This window comes from Neopsephotus bourkii, unplaced genomic scaffold (assembly GCF_033783945.1).
Source record: "Neopsephotus bourkii isolate Nb327-2 ecotype Australia unplaced genomic scaffold, CSIRO-AGI_Nbou_v1 NB_1630, whole genome shotgun sequence".
Lineage (NCBI taxonomy): Eukaryota > Metazoa > Chordata > Aves > Psittaciformes > Psittacidae > Neopsephotus > Neopsephotus bourkii.
In genome coordinates this window covers 2898275-2918467 of record NW_026902105.1, presented here as the reverse complement: position 1 = coordinate 2918467, position 20193 = coordinate 2898275, and the positions used below count along the sequence as shown (strand labels likewise).

The following is a 20193-nucleotide window of genomic DNA, read 5'->3' as shown; positions in this document are numbered from 1 at the left end:
AGCCATAACGTAGGCAGTACTCCCAGGCTTTGACTGATTGACAACAAAGAATTACAAAAAAAAATCCCAGGCCAGCCTAGCATCCCAGGTTACTGCCACCTTGCCAATAATTGTTCTGTATCTTTTCTTTACAGTCACAAAGGTATAAACCTGGAAAATAGTCGTATGTAGGTTTAGTGGCTAAACATACTTGAACATTTCTGCACAAATAACTATATCTCCTAAAAGTATTTGACTGAAGCATTGCTTTTAAGACTTAATACGCTGGTTCAGTTTAGATGAAGGTATCTACAGTTATACGTGGTATGAGAAAGTGACACATTTGCACAGGTATGTTTATTTTCTCCTGTGTTTACAGTGCTTCAATTGTAATTTTAAACCATTCATAAAGCACAATTTCATACCAATTTTACATACTTTACATCACAGTTCAACAACATTAACACAATTGTACCAGCTAAATCAAATGAACAAAATGGCCATGAACATTTACACTATTCTGTAAACATTTTTTATAAACAATGGTAAAGGGAATTAACACAGACCACCATATGAAAGAGGAATGAGCTTTTCCTTAAATAAATCACTCTGTTTATAAATACTTCAATTCTCTCAATATACATTTACAGACATAATTGATTAAAAGCAGATTACCTATACTCTGTTCTTTAAAAAGAAAATGTCTATAGAGATGGACCACTGTGTGTTAAATTCACCTAACATAAGAAGCAAGCATATGATTAACAGTGTTAAAAGTATTACTGTACTTCAATCTCACTTCTGCTTGTTTACACCAACACTGAGAAGATTGTCATGTTAGGGAACTTTTACTTGAATTCCAGCAAATTACAATCGATCTTGTAGTACACATACGGGTAGTACTCCTGCTGACTGAGGTTTAAGCCTGGAATATCCATAGATGCCTGCAAATAAAGTTTTGAGACCAGTTATACTCTTACAATTCAGACTCCTACTCAGAAGTAGGTGAAACATTCATATGTTTTATAAGCAAAGAAGCTTAAATTTCCATGTTCAAGTGACTGTTCAAGCAATGAAGTTAGAAGTTTGAGACAACTAACAATATTTTTCAAAGTGAAATAAAAGTGCTTTTTTCAAAAATCTAAGTAGTTGTGTATCAGTATTTCATCTCTATTCCTGTAGTAAACTCGCCACCACTAAATGGAAGGACAAGTACTGCAATTGTTTTAAATTCTTCTAAACTCAAACAGTTTATGGAAAGAACAATACAAGGTTCTGAATGATCCATCCAGTTAAATGAAGCTCAGCATCTTTAATTTCCAATTTAATTGTCTCACATCCCCTTTCTTTCTTCTTTTTTTTTTTCCCCAAAAAGGCCCAGAAATACTTTGGAAAAACATTAAATATACATTAATATACATTAAATATAATGTTAAGAAAAATTATTTTTAATCTTTTAAAATCCAGCTAAACTTGTTGTGTGGTCTCTTTTTAGTCAATTTTTAACTATGAAAAGCACTGCTTTTCAATACAAAACAAATCAGTAGATTAAGACTCCCAGCAACGCAGTTTTAAACACAATGAGACCTCTACAGATGGAAAGGATGACTTCATCTTGAGATCTATTCTGTCTCCTTCAGCAGAGACTGATCACAGACAGTAATGGAACCAATACTGAAGCAATTTTTATTTCTTGTTAAAGGCCACTTTAACCACAGACTGTGGACAATTCATGTATTCCTTGTGGGCTCAAAGACAAAGAGATGAAAAGTGTCAAAGTTTGTTAAACCAGTTTCAGATCAAAGTTGACTTTGAATTCTCTGAGGATAGGAGTACGTATGGAGAGTCTGTAAGATATCTTTCCATCAGTAGTAGGGAAAAATGCAGTAAGAAGAAATTACATGAGACTTTTATACCAGACAGCTCATCAAATGCAGGTTCCAACATTAAACACCATCTGCTTTGCAAAAGTGTAAAACAGAAGTGGCATTTTTATAACAAGAGAATTTTCTGTACTGAGAGATGATGCAGAATATGGAGAGGTGGAGCTTTGTAATAAAGTAAACATAACTTTTCTGTTTAAACAGATTAAACCTAATACTGAAGGGGAGCAACACTTAACAAAAATACTTACATCAATGATAGCTGCTGCACTGCTGTCGAGGTGCTTGTATAAGTCATACAACACCTCCCTCAGTTTCTTCATTGTTTTCTTATTAGGCTGAAGCAGCATTGCCTGGAAATTAACTGGCAGACCATACCTGAGGAAATGAAAAAGCTGAAATAAAGTTTTCTTTCAAGCAGAATTTTATTTTGAGAATGAAACCTGTTACTGAAGAGGAAATTCTGCTCATTTTCATTTTTGCAAGACCATTCTGTTCCTACAGTTCTTAAGGTATCAATAAAATAGAACTATTCCTAAACTTTAAAATAACAAAACAGAAGCCTAAATGCTTTTAAAATCATTTTAAATCCTTGAGTCCTTAGCACAATTCTCAAAGTTACCTGAAGTCGTGAACTACTATTTGAACATTCCAATTAGGTTACTTGCAAGGCTTCACTTATGTCACTAGGTGTAGAATCTAGTCTCTACTCATTCCTCTTTTCTAGATGTGTGGAAACATATGCAAATATACAAATCAAGTTCAGCTTTCTTCCTTACTCAAGTTTGTCTTCAGATTTCAGCCCGTAGCAGTTATGAAACAGATCAGAATACAATTTAATGTGATTTCTTTTTCTTTTCTTCTCTGGTTGTCCTTTAATAAGTCCTTTATGATTTATCCTTTATGATAACTTATTATAAAGGCTAAAAAAAAAAAACCCTTTCCATTTTCTAACTAAGGTAGAAGTCCTTTCAACTCTAATAATCATTCAGGTCCTTCCTTCTACAGAACAAATACAGTTCATCTTAAGTCAACTTAGTAACTATATTTCTGGATAGGTATGACATAAAAAAAAAACAAAAGAAAAGAGAGAAGTTTTGTAGTTAGGGTAATGAATGGTTTTATACTTAAAAAGTTTAGACTACAAAACTCTTCAAAAGGCATATATTAAAGAAAAAGCATACATTTCAAAATGTCAAGCTACATTACTCTTTTATTCTGAATTATTCCAATTTCTCATTTAAATAGAAGATACAGTAAGCTCTCTACACAAGCAGGTCATAAAGCAAGCTAAGAATCAACAGAAATGCCTTGCTGCAACTTACAGAGTATCTGTAATTCCTAAAGCACTGGTGGAAAGAGGCAAGATACACAATTATCTACTCAACTATCAACAAGAGCTATTGCCATCAGCTATTTTTACTGCCCTATTTCTTGTTTCCTCCTTCATGGAAAAGTGGCATTCATACCCAGTTTGGTAACCCCAAGTTAAATGTAAATTCTTACAAAGTCTAGGAAGAAACACACTATTCAGGTCTGCCTCATTACCTTAAAACAGATTCAACAAAAACTCGTAGTGCTTTCACATGAATCCATGCAATGAAAGCTTCACTGAAATTAACTTTCAGCCACCGAACCAGAGGCCCCTGTGAAAGGAAAGAGAAAAAAATTCTTATTCAAACTCCAGAAAAACATTAAATCCATTAATCATATTTGAGCAGATACTCTGTATCTGTACCATGATAATAAAGACAACTTAAAGGCAGAGTTTCACTATGACGTAATGGATCAAAGCTGTTTTGATATTACAAGAAATTTAATGAGACTTCCAGTATCTTTTCAGTACACAATCTCAGCTGCCATGGGCTAACTATATTACGGACCATTTTAGTAATATCTGATTATTTCATTCAAATACTTGCTCATTTTCAAACTTCACATATGATGAGCTGCAATATCAGCACTAGGTTCAACTGCAGAGAGGAGCATTTGCGCTAGAGGAAACTCAATTATCCCTGAGCAGATTAGGTGGGTGGCAGTTTGGCTACGTCATGTCATCTTAAGCAATGTTTTCTCAGAATCACAAGTTCATGAAATTGCTACGTAGCAATAGCAAGTCTTAGATGTCTCATGTTTCTGTAATGACTAGTTTACAGACTTACAAACTGCTTCTTCTTGTCTGTTGACAGTCTATTCATTTCTTCTTTATCTGCTTTCATCTCTTCTTCATTATACTGGAAGTCACGGACCATAAATCTGCATTTGGAAGTGAATAAAAAAATCAAAAGTAGCTATCCAGAGATCCTTCAAAGCATGAGAGACAGAACACACACAAAATAAGCCTTACTTATATTCTCTGGCTTTATGCTTGAAGTCATCCACTGCCTTCCTGAACAAGGTGACGTTACAAAGGTAACTATCTTGATCCTCAAAGAGTACACTACAAAGGAGAAAAGAAAAAAAGTGTCAGAATTAATAAGATTCAGGTCACCACAGATGTGATATACAGTAGTTTAACTTGTACTTATTGCTACTAGGCAAGAACATAACTGTAGATAATCATACAGGATTAGTTCCCAAATTAAACACCTTATACAGAAAGTAACTGAAACTTTAGCAACTGCTCTTAATTACTCCCTTCGTAAAGAACAGCAGTTTCCTTTTCACATTCAGAGACTTCACCACTCAAACACTTCATACATGCCTGGGTATTTGTTCAAGTTAAAATGATTTTACAGAAAAATGAACTAAAGCTTGTTTAATACTGAAAAGTTTGAACCACAGAATTCATAGAAATGCATGTTTAAAAAAAAATGAAATAGATTTAAAATAGAAAAGCACACAAATTAAAGATACTTAGGTTAAGAAAAAGGGCATTTCTTAGGCTGTAAAGACAATCCTTAGATTTACTATTTTACGGCTCAAGACAATACCGCTTATTTTGAGCAGAGATTTAGGCTGTCCCTCAATGCCATACTGCCTTTAATAAGAAGTTTAACAAGTAATCTCTTTTTAGGCAATGCCTAAGTTATTCTTTCCCAGTAATTAAACAAGACCCATTAGCAGATCTCCCACTAGGCTTAAGCTGATCCAATTCAAATGTGAAGTTAGCAAGAGCAAGGTCAGATTTTATGATAAGCATAGAACTGGCAATATCCAAACGGCCTGATCAGAACCCCACTCTGTCAGTTAATATTAACAACATTATCAATGTTTTGTGCTACATGTTGACTCTATTTTCAGTGTGGTTACAAGATGGCTTAAGTGGCTTAATGGTCCTACCAAGTCTTGGCCTCAAGTCTTGCCCATCACAGCTAGCAAGCACCAGCTTGGTACCAAGGACCTTTGTTAGCTCAAAAGAGACAAGTTACTTTTCCTTGCACCAAGAAAACCAACCACATTTCCAGTTCTTCATTCTTTAGCAGCTTTCAAAGAGTGTATGTAACTTGCTTCAAGTCCTCTGAATACAGGCATAAAGCTTACAGGCTAGCAGCTACCATTTATTGCTAAATACCGCCATGCACTAGCTTGAAGCTGAATGTACCTGACCTGAACTAGATTAACTTTTCAGTTATTTTACTCTTGCCCCATAAGTTAGTTTGGTAATTTTTTTTAACCCTAGAGTTCCTTTGATTTTTAACTTTACTACAACATAAAAAGCTTGATCAGCTAAAGCTACAAAGCTAGATATTTTGTCAAGTTTTTGACTAATTTTAAAAATCCAAAGTCACTACAGTTAAAGATCACCTGTAAAATAGAGCACATGCAAATACGAGATTTAGCTTTTAACTACTTACTTGCTGGAACGTGGTACAACCATCTCTGCTAGTGTTTCGTATTGCTTAACCCAGTCATTATAATTTGACCTACACGATACACAGGTTATAATTACATTTTTAGTACTGTAGTTAAGAAAACATAGATTAATGGATCAATTAAAGGAATTGAAAACATTTAATCATCAAAGTCTTTCAACACAGGTGTAAGGTTGTCAGAAATACACAAGATGTAAGGGACAGTCTTCATCATGCTGTTTTTAAGATCACTGCTAAATAAACTGTAATGATAGCAAAAGTAACACATTTTATCTTCAGTCTTCATATAAGTCTATAAGTGTAAAATTTCTGAAATTAAAGAGCCATTAAATCAGTCATCACTGAATACAGATCCCAGGGGACCAAACAAACTTAACAGTCAAGGTTTATCAGAAGTTCCTTATGCAAGTTCCTAATAGGAATACTTTTCCACAATTACAAACGGGCTCCCCAGAGTCCTGCACTTGCCTGAAAGACTGAGAATTTTGGAAGTCTTGCCTTTCTGTAGCTGGTGGTGAACAGATTTCACTCTTTGAACACCAAAGCCAAGTGAAATGCAGAAGAGAGAACGGTCAAGATATACTAACCACTTGTTTTCTTCTAAAGCCACTGCAAAACTGGTTTTACCTTCACCAGTTTTACTGGTGACAGAGACTACTGCTTCATGTGATTAACAGCCTACTGGCTATCTTTACAAGTTAGAAGCTGCCTTTGTTCCCAGCTCCAGAATGACAGTCTAGGGCCATTTTCTCATTTGACAAGAGTCCTAAGGATATCTTTACTGCCACTTCCCTTGGTCAGGGTAAAAGGTGGGGCTTTTGTTGTTTAAATATTTCAGACAGGAACAACCTGCTCCCCCCAGCAAACCAGTGACATGATGTAAGCAGTGTTACACTGGCAGAGACATAAGCAAGTTAAAAAGCAACGCTCTGGCAATCTGAAAAAAAATTGTAGAGCAAAGTAGTAAAGAGTTCACTTTGCTCACTAAGTGGTGTAAGCCCATAATTCTAACCAGGATAATTCCATCATTAAGCTTTCTAATGTAAAACAAGTCATGTTTTCACTCAGTATTTTCATCAGGTTACCTTCTGCAACATCACTACTGACAGCTAATATTAGCTAAGAGACAAACCTCCACTTTCTTAAAGAAATTCAACAGCACTCAGCATTCCTTATGATGAGTTCTCACGTAGAGTGGAATGCGGGTACGCAGGCTCATTTGCCTCTACTAAGCATCCAGACATTTGTGTTCATTCATCCAGGAACCCCAAACAAATTCAGACGTCCTTTCTTACAGTACTAAAGGGCTGTGGGATATATTATTTGACTTTAATTTCTTATTTTATTGTGCTTTTTGGACAAACGACAAACTTACTTCGGTACAATCACTAATAACGTGACCAAATATTCTGAATCGAGTACAAAGTCCTCTTTCTTTACAATATCAGCAAGACTTCTGGTTAGCAAGCTTCCCCTGCAGAGAAACAAACACAAAGTAAATACATGTTTAAAAACTAAATTTGTCTGGATAAATTCCCAGTGCTTGATGGTGTAACATTTTCAAAACCATATTTTATCTAAGCATTCGCTATTAGCAGAGCAAACAAAATGTCTCCTTATATGTATTTTATATCTTACTGTCTAAAGTCACTGGAAGTTTTTACTAGTAGTTCCACTGCTGTGCATGGTTTCCAAATTCCAAACACCTCACACACTTAAGAAGCCAAGTTATCTTTTAAAAACTTGGTTTAAAAACACTAGAAGCATTAAAACCATTATCTGTGAAGTGCAGTATATAGAGCCTCAGGATGACAACTAATCCCGTACAGACCTATATACAGAACCTGAATAAAAATGTAAAGCAGTATACTGCCTCATGTTCATAAAAGACTAAGAACATACACAGATTTAATGGGGCTTAACTGACAAAATTACCATGCCTTAATGCAGAATGTATGGCTCACTCATAAAGTGGCTGTCATTAGCATGACCCATGGTTCTGAATCAGGCAGCAGGCTTGTACCATTAACTGCAATGGTAGGGCTGGGTCAAATTAATCAACCATATTTACCCAGAAGTACTGCTGTACCTCAACTGTATTCCAGATAATCACCACATGTACATGACAAGAGTGCATGCAGTCCTTGTTTAATTTATTATCTTCATGTACACAACAGCTGTCACTCTGCTGGTTAATTCTGAGGGAAGAAATCCAGCAATATTAGTATGCTTAAAGCACAAAATAGAGTGAAGGGACAGACTTCCTTGTTTAGACAGACATCCAAGTAGCAATGCTACGCAGCAGTTTAACAGCAAGCTTCTCTCAAAAGCTCCAGCAATTTACAGTATTTGTATATGCTTTTGTGTATTTCAGAACTGCCTATCAATTGCAAGTGAGCTATTACCAACGAGTCAACAGGTAATAAATGTGCTTTTATGACAGCTGCTATTTAAGATTGATAAACATCTCAAAAATACATTAAACTTAGAACCTGCACTTAACACAGGATAAAGTTTTCATGGTTAGGTAACTTTCCTGTGCTACATTAGCAAAAAAAACAATGACTTACGCATTCTTTCTTTCCAAATTCTGAAGGTTCCCTTTCAGATTATTGTATGCTGAGGCTCTTGCTTTTAGATCATTGTCAATCTGGTTTACTCCCTTAAAGAGAAAAGGAACAGTGTCTAAAGAACTGGAATATTTTAAAAATTATTTCTTAATTTCAAATCTTAGATCTGCCAACAAAAACTTTATAATAAAAAAAAAAAAACCCCACACAGGTTAAAATGTTTGTTTCTCCAGTGCTTGAGAAAATTCACTCAAAAACTCAGAAAACTCTATGGTAGAATTCCTTTAAAGGAAAATCAGCCAGTAATAAAAGTTACACATCCTCTTCAGCATCAGCTGGACATGGTACCACAACCCAGCTGATCATTACTCCATCACCTTCAGGCTGACACCTGTCCTGACACAGTGGGTACCATTTCCCCCAGCTGTTACTTCACTTCTCATTATATTCTTCCCTCATTAGTTTCAGTGCCAAGAATGAAGGTACAGTTTTATGAGTAGTAAATCCAAAAATTAAGTAATCCAAACCATTATCTACAACTTAAGAGGAAACTGTTGCACCGTATTTGCCTACTGCAGTTGCACTTTTTAAGGTGAGCAGCCTTGGGCACTGAAAGACAGAATATCAACTGTATGAATCATCTGCCCAATTCTAAATGGCTGTTATTACTTACAGTTCTAAATACTGTTATTTTATGTCTTTTTTCCCCCAGAACTATTTCCCATGGTATGTCTGCAAATGTAAACACAATAAATTTTAACACCATCTCCCTTCACAAAGTCATCTTTCATGCTGATGTTTTACACTGGCACTGACTTACAAATATAAAGAAACTGGTTTATAGAGGCTTTCTTCAATTAGTGAAAATGTATGTATTTTGGAATGTCTGAAGTTACACAGCGCCAGTGCCAGCGTAGACAGATAAACAGTATTTCAGGCTTGAATCTAACTTATTTCAGATAAATATATCTGTCTAATCAACTACAGGTAGCATTCTACATTTAGTGTCACTGGCAGCCTACAATCATCTTTAAAACTTTCATATCAAAGCTTCAACTATTTTACTGATTAGACTCAGATTCTCACATTCAGCTTGCCACTGCTGTTCTAGTAAGCCATTCTTCTCAAATTCACCCTCCAGCATGACTGCCAAAAATAATTCACTCCCAGCTAGGTAACTTGGCAGCAAGTAGAATAACAAATTAAGCAATTAGTAGGTTTTCAGCTTCCAATCATGTTCCTAGTACTTTACATTCAATATACACCATAACAGATGGATGACTGAAAGAATAAGGTACAGTACTGGTTTGGCATTGTAATGCTGCCTGTTCCCTCCTTCAATGCTTCATCACTATGGTATGAAGAACAAGCATATAAAGATTCCCAGGGACAAATATCTGAACGTAGTCAAGGGACTCTACCTTTACTTGGACTTTGACCACTGACAGAACATTTTGTTTTGCATACAACACTTCAGCTTGGGGATCCAGATAATGATTTTGTTTCCACAAAATAAATATAAGTAAAGTCCCTTCACTATATAGTGACCTTGTTTACAGTAACACACAAGCTCACTTGTCTGCAGCAGGAGGAAGTCATTAAAAACCTGAATATTCTGGCAATTTCATTTGGCAACATGTTAACAGCTTGCACCTTTAAAAGATACAGCAAAGCTTTAGACAAAATACTCTGAACATAAGGCAATTTAAACAGATAAGTATTTAAGTTTATTTAAATTCTTTGACTGATGCAAGCTGTAGCAAAGCACGTGGAGCATTCCAAGTGTCACAAGCACATGTCTTCATGAAACTCTTTCATATTACGAGAAAAAGCACTAAAGCTTTTCTAAAAAGTTTTGTACCACTAGAAAACAACATTAGGGGAAAAATTAATCAGAAACTATTAAGCTATTAACCAGTGTGTTTGGATTCTTCTTAAGCTATTAACTAGTGCGTTTCAACTGCAGATGGACCACCTTTCCCTCTGCATTTTCCAAGGATCAAAACTTTCAACAACAGTCTAACTATGAAATGTTAAAACAAAAAAAAGCAAAACCCATTGATACTAAACACTGCCTTTACGAATCAGTTCATCGCTTCCTAATTGTCAAGACTTTAATTGCTCTCAGTTGTGAAGTCAGTGACCTTTTAAAAGATAACTGCATAGACAAAAGCCTGTTACTGCTGCACTGACTGCAGTTTATTGTAAACAAGAACCAGTTTTGCTTCCTGTTAAGGTGTTAGAGAATGAGGAACTGCAAACCTCATTTTCACAGTAGAGCTCTTGAAAATATATTTGTGTAAAACTGCCAAACGATGCAACAATACAAACTTCTTCTGGTAGCAGAATTGGCGGATAACTCAGAAAAGTCATTGCAAAATGAGGCAGATTCATGATACTGCTAAAGAAAGTATCAATCTAACATAGTGGGCCTATTTCTACATGTTGTTTATAGAACAAATTACCTTACCTTTGCAATAATTTCTGAAATATTCTTCAAGGATTGCTTGATCGGGTATTTGGCCATATCCCACTGGAACCTTGTTATATAGGTGACCAAGTCAACTAAAATTTTAAAGAGTAAGATAGAATATAATACATCAGTCTTTTTACTGTCTATATAGGACTGCTGTAACAGAAGTGTACTGTAACAGACTGTGGACCTTCACATGCATGGACCCTGATGCTTAAGAAATTTGAACATGAACAATGAAGTTGCAAGTTATCTGTGACCTCTGCCTTCAGACCTTGTTTCTTCCACCTCTGTAGACCCTGAATGATATTTACTACTAAGTCAATGATGGCTGGCGAAGCACAGACAAGACCAACTATTTTTTGCTTTTTGTGAAAAATGGGTGAGAGAAAGGAGGGTTACAACAGAAAAAAAAAAAGTGGTAAAGATTATTTATGCTCCACCAGAGACCAGTGATGACAAAACACAGCCCTCAAGGATCAAAAGGTTTCTGTAAGAGAGTATTTAACATGTAGCTTTAATTTCTTGCCATTCTGGATCCTACAATTTATCTCAGGGCAAGTGACTCATGGAAAAACACACTTCCATGTCTAAACTAGGCTTTCAGAAAGAAGCAGCATTCAATATGTTTCAGGATCACTGCCTTCCCCCTAGACTTTTAGGATGCACATATCACGGTTAATGCTTTACCTCCATTAGCCAGAAGATTCTCCTGAACTTTATCTTTACTGTCCTCTAGAACATCAGCCATATACTGGGCCACTTTCTTTACAACACTGAAAAATGAAAGATAAAAGATATGAAAAAGAAGAATGAAAAAATTGCTATTTTGAGAAATACCATTTATGAAACTGATCTGAAATTTGATACAAAAATAGAGTTGATTGCTTTACATACAAGCTTTCCAAGAGCACAAACTGGGCTCAGTATGTGAAGGCAAGCAACTTAAAAATACATGCCAGAACTTTACTTAAGTCCTTCTCTAGTGTTGCTACTTATCAGTTCTCAACAAGGTGAGGCTACTTCCTTCCTCCAGGTAACAGGGGTTAACTTCATGTATTATCTCCCTAGATTCCAACACTTTTTTTGAAGTCTGTGCTACTTTCAAAATCCTAACCCCTTTCTAAAAAATGGACAGCAAGATAGAAATCATCAATAATCCAAATTAAACACAAGGCAACCATGACAATGAAACACCAAAGACAACCAAAGAGCTATGGGGAAACCTCAGCCCTAAGCCCCATGAGATTCAACACTCAAGACCTGCCTTCCTCACAAGAAAAGTTATGTTTAATATTGCTCACATATGCCATGTCAAATAGTTTTTTATTTAAAAGCAGCTACTTTGCTCCTTGAAGCAGAATATGGCTCCACAATGCTGATTATGTGAAATTTTGTTACATTTGCTTCAAAGGACCATAAATCTTTTTAAACTGAACAGGTTTTGCATTTTAATATTAATGTTGTTTAATCATATCTGTGGATTAGGAAACAATGTGGTTACCCTCTCAAGTCTGTAAATAGTACTCAAACTTACTAAAATAACAGTTTTTATTCATTTCATCATCACTTCCTGCAGCTGTCAGGCTCAATTTTTACCAGTTATCCAGGACCCAGCAGCACTTAGCACTACTACAGGGAGAACCATCCTCCATCAACACATAGTGTTCCACTACTCCACAAGAAGTTCAGGTTTATTTTCCCCCAAGTACAGATACCAGGAAAACCACCAGCTCAGCTTTCTAAAATCTTAGTTTATTGACTGCCTGCAGAGGACCACTATGAAACAAAAAAAAAAAGCTAGAAATAATCTGGGTATTATTAGGCCACAGGAAACCATCACATTATTATTCTAATACTTTACATGCTAGTAAAAATAAACTGTTACCTTTCCACAAATGCATCCAATTTAGCCAGCTCATCTGACAAACCAACCAAAACATCCAGTGTGCCAACCTAGAAGGAAAAATCAAAATGCATTAGCAATTGTATATAAACATAAAAAAGATAGAAGCAAATAACAATAAAAGCTAAGCCTCCTGAACAGGTAGCTTTGTAGAGCTACATGAAATGCTGTACTTCAGGATTCAAGGCTTGTGGACTTAAAAAAGTCACACTGCGTTTCATTTGCTCAAAATACCCCTAAAGCACCAGAGTATCAGATCTAACTCAGTCTAGTTTGGTATAGTCTGTCCTGCATGCCAGCAATCCAAAACATCTTAAATAAACTTTTATATTACGAGTTGGCTGCATTTCCCACAAGTCTTTGTGGGAAATTAATGAAGTATTTGATTACTACTTCAGATCAAATCTGAAATTTCTGTGATCAGTTATCACAGTGCTGGAGGTAACCAGAACACTGAAAACACTGAACATACAAGAGAACTGCAACACTCAGACTGTTGGCGTATTGAGTAATGGAATACCTAGCTTGTCTAGAAGCTTTCACTCTTTCTTCACTTCTCCTTCAGAAAACACTTTATTCCCTAATTTCATGTAATAATTCAGAGCAATCTATATACCAGCCTGTGGCCAGGGATGCTACTTAGCATTTTAGACTCTGTATAGTTTAAGCATGGAAATTACAGCACAGTAAGATATTCTGTTTAGCTCTTTCATAAGCAAGTCTCAGACGGGTCTAGAGATATCAGAAAGTATAAAAACAATACAGCTATGCTTAAGTTAAATGGCCAAAGGGTGATTACTTTTAAATAGGTCGTAAGAGTTTCTTTGGTTCTCTCTTCAAGTATTTACGTATTTGCTCATTCTGTTCAATGAAAGTAGGAGGTACCTCCAAAAAGACAATTCGTTAATATTTTAGTTACTAGTTTATATTTTATGCTGAAATACTATTAAGCATAAATTAATCTTCTGTCTAGTCAGGATGCTATTAACATTATTTTTAGTCTAGCATCCTTGTTCTAGTCCTAGTCAACAAGTTGAGACCACTCAACTTTATATTATTCCTGTTCTCTTTAGCCTTGAAGAAAAAAGGGGCACAATTACTTAAGTAACATCACAACCAAATCACTTTCCATGCCCCACCTTCTGAGCTACATGTAGAATAAAGAAGCTACTGTTTTGACTAGTCACAAGCTACAGAACAAGTAAGTCTTTAAGCAATAAGGCTGCTGTTCAATGGAGACTAAATCACTGATTCAGTGAGTTTTAACTAAGCAGTTTAACTCTTTAAGCAGTTTTCCTAGGTCCACAGAAGCCACACTGTTTCCCATTGTAGATACAGTATACTCAGCAGCTGACCCTTTTAGGAAGTAGAGTAGAAACAAATCCAATCATTTATAACCCTAATAGGCCACATCAGTTTTCAGTGATAACTCTTCTAAATGCTGTAAGCGCCCTACAGTTGGAAAGCCATCTTGACTCGTGCAAGGATCTCCTGGGAGGAGATATTTGTTGTAATCCCCCTTCTTACCTCTAGTAGTGTATCTCTTGAAATAACTCAGGACAATCTGAACATGAATATAAGTTACAGCAGTTAGAAGATCCTCTTCAAAGATTCACTGAACCACTTTGTGTCCTGAGCTCATTCCTTAGCAGAGACAGGAACAAGGCATTGTGCCACCTCAACTTGACCCATTCTCCAGACAGAGACTGGTGCCATTTTTCTTCCCCCCTCTTTATTTTGATAGGCTTTGATGAGCTTTTGCTTTCTCTCAGTTAAGCAGAGCTCACAAATTTTCTTGTTCAAGAAACATTTGGGTGTTGGGATAGACCTTAATGAATACACTGGCTCATAACTTTTCCATACTCTGAAAACTGAATTGCATTAAACCAAGAGAAACTGCTTTCAAATTTTGTTTCTCTTCACTTCTCAGAATTAGTTCAAACAGTTTTCTTCCTATTTTCAATAACACACATCCTCAGCTGGAGATAACCACTATTCAAGAATGTTACTTCTGTACAGTGAAAAGGCAGCAGCTGTTTGACCAACCCCTATATTTTAAATCAAGTCTTTTCATTGCATCTCAGCCAGAAAAGGAGACAATTCAGAAGAATGAAACAAACAAAAAAAAACAACAACCAAACAAAAACAGAAAAGGAAACTATCACATGAATACTGAGATCACAAGTCTCCATTTTAAGTCTCATTTTCTTCTCCAGCTAACTGCTAGCAGCATGAGGTCAAGACTACTATTGTTGGGAAAACTGCTGTATTTCTGAAAGAACACAACTTGTTGGATCCTTAAAACTTCCACAGTGAGGAATTTTTTATTTAGATTTTCAGAAAAAAGATGTCTGAATTATTTTTTTGATCTACACATAATCGTCAAAAGAAGTCAACTGTTCTCTCTAAAACTTCTGCAAGTATTCCTCATCTACAGTTTAAGTCCAAAGAAACAAAGATGGTGCAAAACAATCATAGTTCTTGGGATGTGACATGAGGCTTACATACCTTCAAATCTGGAATATTGAACTTCGAATTAGTAGAAAGATTGTTATTTTTTGTAGTCGCTGTATGTAGTTTCTCCCATGTCTGTTGACAGGTTTTTTCCCCAGGAGCAGAAATCAGCCAGAACTCAGTCATTTTTGTGTCTTTATCTTGATGCTTTCTGCTTCTGAAGATGGAGGCAAGACGCTAGCTAGTAGAAGGAAAGCGAGGGAGGAAGAAAGAACATCTGCCATTAGTTCAGGATTCAAAGCTTTGCCTTAAGAAAAACATTTCAGTCCATGTTATTAAAAGTGTAGTTCCAGTCACTATAAGAGATTTTACCAAAAGCATCACATGGTTCTAAATACATTTTTTCCTATCCTCCAAATCACATTTGCATAGTTGGAAAATCACCACTCATCCTGCAAGTTAAAGCAGGCTGACTTTGCAACATCAGCATCTTTCAACTGCAATTCCACAGAAAAGATTATAAGCAAACAATCTAACTGAAAATAAAACAAATAAAACCAGACCCAAATTGTATTTTCACAGCTTTATTTTCTAGCACTTCTATAACATACAACTTTTTCTGAACACATAAGAGAAAATGAAATTAAAAAATTCAACTCTGGTGTAAAAGTTTTTCCGATCACTTTCCAGATTAGGACAGTGAGTAAATGCATTAAAAAAATACTTAAGTGCAATAAATTTTAGTTTATACTTTCATGCAAAGAAAGTTCTCCTGACAGTTAAAGAATTTAACAAAAAGAAGGACATTTTCTAATCTTGGTACTTCTGCTGTCATTGCAGACCTTCAATATTACATACACTGGCATCACTCAAGAGAGGATCAGTGCTAAATACAAATCATGTTGAGCTACTTTGCAAATGAGCTCAAGAAGTTTAGAGTAAATACATTATTCCGTTATTAAGAAACAGAACAAGCTGCTTAAGAGTTACTGGACATTTTTAATGAAGAAGTGAAGAACAAAATCAAACAGTACCTTGACAGAATCTAAACACATAATGTTGATATTTGAAATATCTTCTGTACAGTGTGAAAGAGTAGAGACTGACCTGCATTTCATAATGAGTGGACTGCAGCACTTTTTTTTGAGAAAGAGAATAATATATTGTATTTGTAAGACTCGGGACACACTAGCAAACTTGGCCCAAAACAATACTCACAGGTCCTTCACCTGTGTAATCATTCTAGGGTCAACAAGTTATCAAGGGTGTTGAAGTCAGAGATGAGCTAAAGAAAGGCCTGGTAGCCAATTCTTTTGTTCAGCTACTCAGAAAGCCTAAACTGAAGAAAGTTTGCCAACTGTTAAATTAGTATCATGAAGCACACCTTGGAATGGACATAACAGATAACCTCTGTCAATTAGAGGGCCTTGTTTATAGTGAGAGACGATGCCACCTAGTTATCAAGGCTCTTGATGTCTAGACATCTGACACTGCAGTACTATAGCAGTGCTATAATTCTAAACACAGACAATGCCAACGCAGGTACGGATATCTCAGAAATCAGAGTATTACAAGACCAGAGACGTGTTCCACTCCACACAAGCTTGTCCAGCCTGATCCAGTCCAGTTCTGGGCACTCTCCCGTGCTGGGGCCACATACCTGAGGAGCTGGTTCTATTCAACAGCAGAAAGTGAAGAGCCTGGAAATTATCTGTGCTCTCCTCACTGGCGCTACTCTCTCTTCTCCCCTAACAAGTTGCCAAAGCAGGCTGGAAAGATAAGGGAAAAAATGTTCTTTGCTTCTGGAAATAGTACAGGGGAGAAAAGGAGTCCACTGGCCCCTCATGTTCAAAAAGGCTGTAACAATCCTTGGTCATACTGTACTGGAGTTTGATATCAGAAGGTATAATGGAAAATTAAAGCAATTTCAGTCATTGCCATGTTATAGGGCTTCTTTGGTTAGCACCAAGTGGATTATCTCACATAACAGGTCTCCACAGGAGATCTAATTATCAACGATTCAGAATTAGATGAAATTTCCTCTTATTCGGACTACTTCAATGCATTAGCTGCCTTAACATATGCCAGACTTGGTGAATGCATTACACATTATGTTTTACTACACTTCACGGAACTCTGGCTCCATAAAAGAAACAGTCAAGTTTACAGTAAACTTCACACATGCAGGGAGACACCATTATAGCTGACACGCACACTCTGAAGTGTTTAAGCTTTAAACTGTTTTTTGTTTTGATTTGACTAGACTGGGACTGGAAAAAGCTTTGGAATAAATATTGAACAACTAAACTAGTCTAGGTGGTGGCAGCAACAGTGTGCAAATATCCAAATAAAAGATAATGTAGAAATCTAGAATCTTATTCAGTAACACATGGAAAATGACATTCTCATGTATTCCACTAAAACTTACATAGCCCCTGAAGAGTATGTATAAAGTTTCCAGAGACTGTATTAGCTAAGGAAACAGTTACATGTTTGCAATGACACAGTCTCATTCCCTGCATTACAGATTGGAAAAATCAGTTCGCCATTAAAAATCTAAACATCTTTTTCCAGGGGAAAAATGATATTAAACCTTTAACAGATCCACTGCAAAGAACAACTGCTTTCAGTTAGTAAAGTTCTCCAATCTTTTACAGTTAGTTTTCAAAGACCAATTGTCCAGCCTTTATATGATGACTGCAAGTCTTCCATAAACAAGCCTAAAGTTACAAACACCTGACAGACTTGTAGCAAATCTTTTTTCATGCTTAAAACCCAATGAACTAGAGCACTTCATGATTTCTTAATATCAGTGCAGTTAATCAAGCTAACATTTTCAAGGTGGGGTTTCTTCCTTAAACATTGTCCATTCAGTATCCTACCACACTATGATATTAAGCGAATAGAAACTATGGTCCTAGTTCTGCAGAATGTGGGTAAAGCCACATTAAGGAGCAAAAACATTAAGAAGCAAAACATCATCTGAGATGCCACTGTAAACATCTTTTGGCCAGCTTCAGTAAGAATTGTTTGTATACAACTGGGAGGGAGAGGGGGATTTTCTTAGGAAAATGAGAAACAAAGTTCATACAAAAATCCCTCTATAGACCATGCTGAACCAAAGTTCAGGACTTCACAGAACAGGTTCCGGAATTCCAACTTTGTATAGAGCACTGAGCTAGCTACCTTGATACTTAAAGAGTTCCACAGGTCATAACATTACTATTTTGATACTGAATAACCAAACCATTCACATCTCAAAAAAAAACCCAAACAACCTCAAAACCCCACAAAGCAAATTTAACCCTGTAAGACCAGCAGTTCTTCAACCCATCTTTATCTTGTTCAGCACTCATGAAGAATGCAAGTTCTCATTTATAAGGGCTTAATAGTAGAAATCCATTAGAACAAACTTTTCTCATTTTAGATTCCACAACTGGGCAGCATCCCAAAAAGTCTCCCTTGAAACTTCCTCATAAGCACACTCACATCATAAAACTTGGAAGTACAAGTCTTCCATGTGCTGTTACAAAGAGATTTAAGTAACATAAACATATTGCCAAGATGTTGGGCTGATCAAATGTCAGAAATGCATTATCTCTTCCTTGATAACATGCAAGAACTCATCTATAAAATGCTTGAAATATTTCTTTCTTTGAAGCTTTCATCTGGAGTAGCTGGTTTTAAAGCCTTGACTAATGCCCAAAATAAGTGCCATATATTATTAAAAATGTATTTCACATGATTATTTATAATTTATACTGCTTAATTTCTACATTATTAGCAAAAACGGATCTCAAAAAAAAAAAAAATCTTTCACGGAGTATACGATATTATAACCTAAGCAATAAAGTAAGTGAGCAGCTGTTCCAGCACTGTACCTGGTAGGACATACAGTGATGTCAAAACAGAATCTCAGCTAAAACACTTTGCACATTTTTCAAAAACAATGGCTCTAGGGGGAGGGACAATTGCTTCCTCTTTCCGAATTAGCTCAACAGTAAAGCTTAATTTACTAATGTGATTTAGAAGTCTCCCAATATCCAGCACGAAGTCCCCAAGACGTTATTGCTTCAAGCCCACCCTCAGAAATCACTTCTGACACCTGGTGTTTGGACATCACGTTCATAAACAGAAGCGGCCACAGTGAGGAAGCGCCCGGGAGAGTTCACAACGGGGAGTTCACAGGCCCCGTGCAGAGGCAAGCGGGCTGGTGCCCGGGGTGGGGGCGCCGGCCCTAACCCCACGGAGCCACTGAGCCGGATCACCGGGATTAGACAGCGTTTCCCATCACCCGGGCCGGGAGCAGCTGCCCCAGCACAGGCTCCCCGGACCGCGCTTCACTTCATCCTCCTGGAAATGAACCCCACAGCGGTACCTCAGTCCCGGCGCGGGAGCCCGGCAACGCAGCCCCGACCCCCAGCAGCCCCCTTGGCGGCGCCGAGGCCTGTCAGAGCCCCTGACAGACGCAGCGGCAGCGGGCGCGCCCCCGCGGTACCTTCAGTCCAGGCCCAGCGCGGGCCGCCGCCGGGGGAGGCCGGAGCGCTGCGCGAGCCGCTCGAAGCGCGGCGCTGCCTGGCCCAGCCACTCCTCCCTCCCCTCTCCGCCCCCCGAGCGCGGGTCCTGGCAGCTGCTCCCAACGGCCTTTACCGGTCACTGCTCCATCCCCCGCCGGCAGCCGCGGCCACCTGCACACCCGCCAACGGATCACGTGAAGCACCAAGTCAGCTGACGCCGCCGCAGCGTGGATCACGAGACGGCGGGGCGGGGGAGGAAGTGTGACGCAGCGGCGCAGTGACTGACAGGTCCGCTCTGGGCCCTGGGCTCCCAGGGTTCGAGACCCGGCCGGGTCGCGCGTGGCACGTTTAGCCGTTCACTTCTCTGCACGGCACGGCCGGATCTCCCTCGGGGCACCACCGCCATCGTGGACACTGCCAGCCTCTGCGGGACACCCAGTCGATCCTGCTGTGAGCGCCTCGGGCCGGTGGGCAGTAGCTGCCTCAGCGCCTGGTCAGCGCTGCCCACCTCAGGGCCCGGCGGGCGCCTGCGACTCCCGACTCCCGATATATCTCATTCTGATAGGGAATTTGTGGGAAAATCGCATACGGATCAG

General features: G+C 37.7%; 1 protein-coding gene across 4 annotated transcripts; it reads right to left on the bottom strand.

Annotated features, from left to right (window-relative positions):
* Positions 1–317: 317 nt before the first annotated feature.
* ATP6V1C1 (ATPase H+ transporting V1 subunit C1) lies at positions 318–19869 on the bottom strand. 4 transcript variants are annotated; one of them, XM_061373366.1, is made up of 13 exons: positions 19731–19869; positions 15135–15321; positions 12609–12676; positions 11411–11496; positions 10718–10812; positions 8248–8339; positions 7053–7151; positions 5660–5728; positions 4210–4302; positions 4025–4118; positions 3411–3508; positions 2114–2240; positions 318–923 (listed from the first exon to the last, which is right to left on the bottom strand). In XM_061373366.1, the coding sequence occupies exons 2-13, from the start codon at positions 15264–15266 to the stop codon at positions 828–830; spliced, it is 1149 nt and encodes a 382-aa protein (XP_061229350.1). In that variant the 5' UTR covers positions 15267–15321; positions 19731–19869; the 3' UTR covers positions 318–827. The 4 variants fall into 4 exon arrangements, with proteins under 4 accessions (XP_061229350.1, XP_061229353.1, XP_061229351.1 ...); XM_061373369.1 differs by having other exon boundaries at positions 15135–15317; positions 19731–19867; XM_061373367.1 differs by lacking the exon at positions 19731–19869 and adding an exon at positions 19579–19691.
* Between the last annotated feature and the right edge of the window lie 324 nt (positions 19870–20193).

Excerpts from the sequence above, each read along its gene's own strand:
- ATP6V1C1 (XM_061373366.1), bottom strand. The coding sequence starts at position 15,266 with ATGACTGAGTTCTGGCTGATTTCTGCTCCTGGGGAAAAAACCTGTCAA. Across the intron at positions 10,813-11,410 it reads GAATCTTCTGGCTAATGGAG|TTGACTTGGTCACCTATATA; the intron begins GTAAAGCATTAA and ends TTAAAATTTTAG. Across the intron at positions 5,729-7,052 it reads TTATTAGTGATTGTACCGAA|GTCAAATTATAATGACTGGG; the intron begins GTAAGTTTGTCG and ends TGTATCGTGTAG.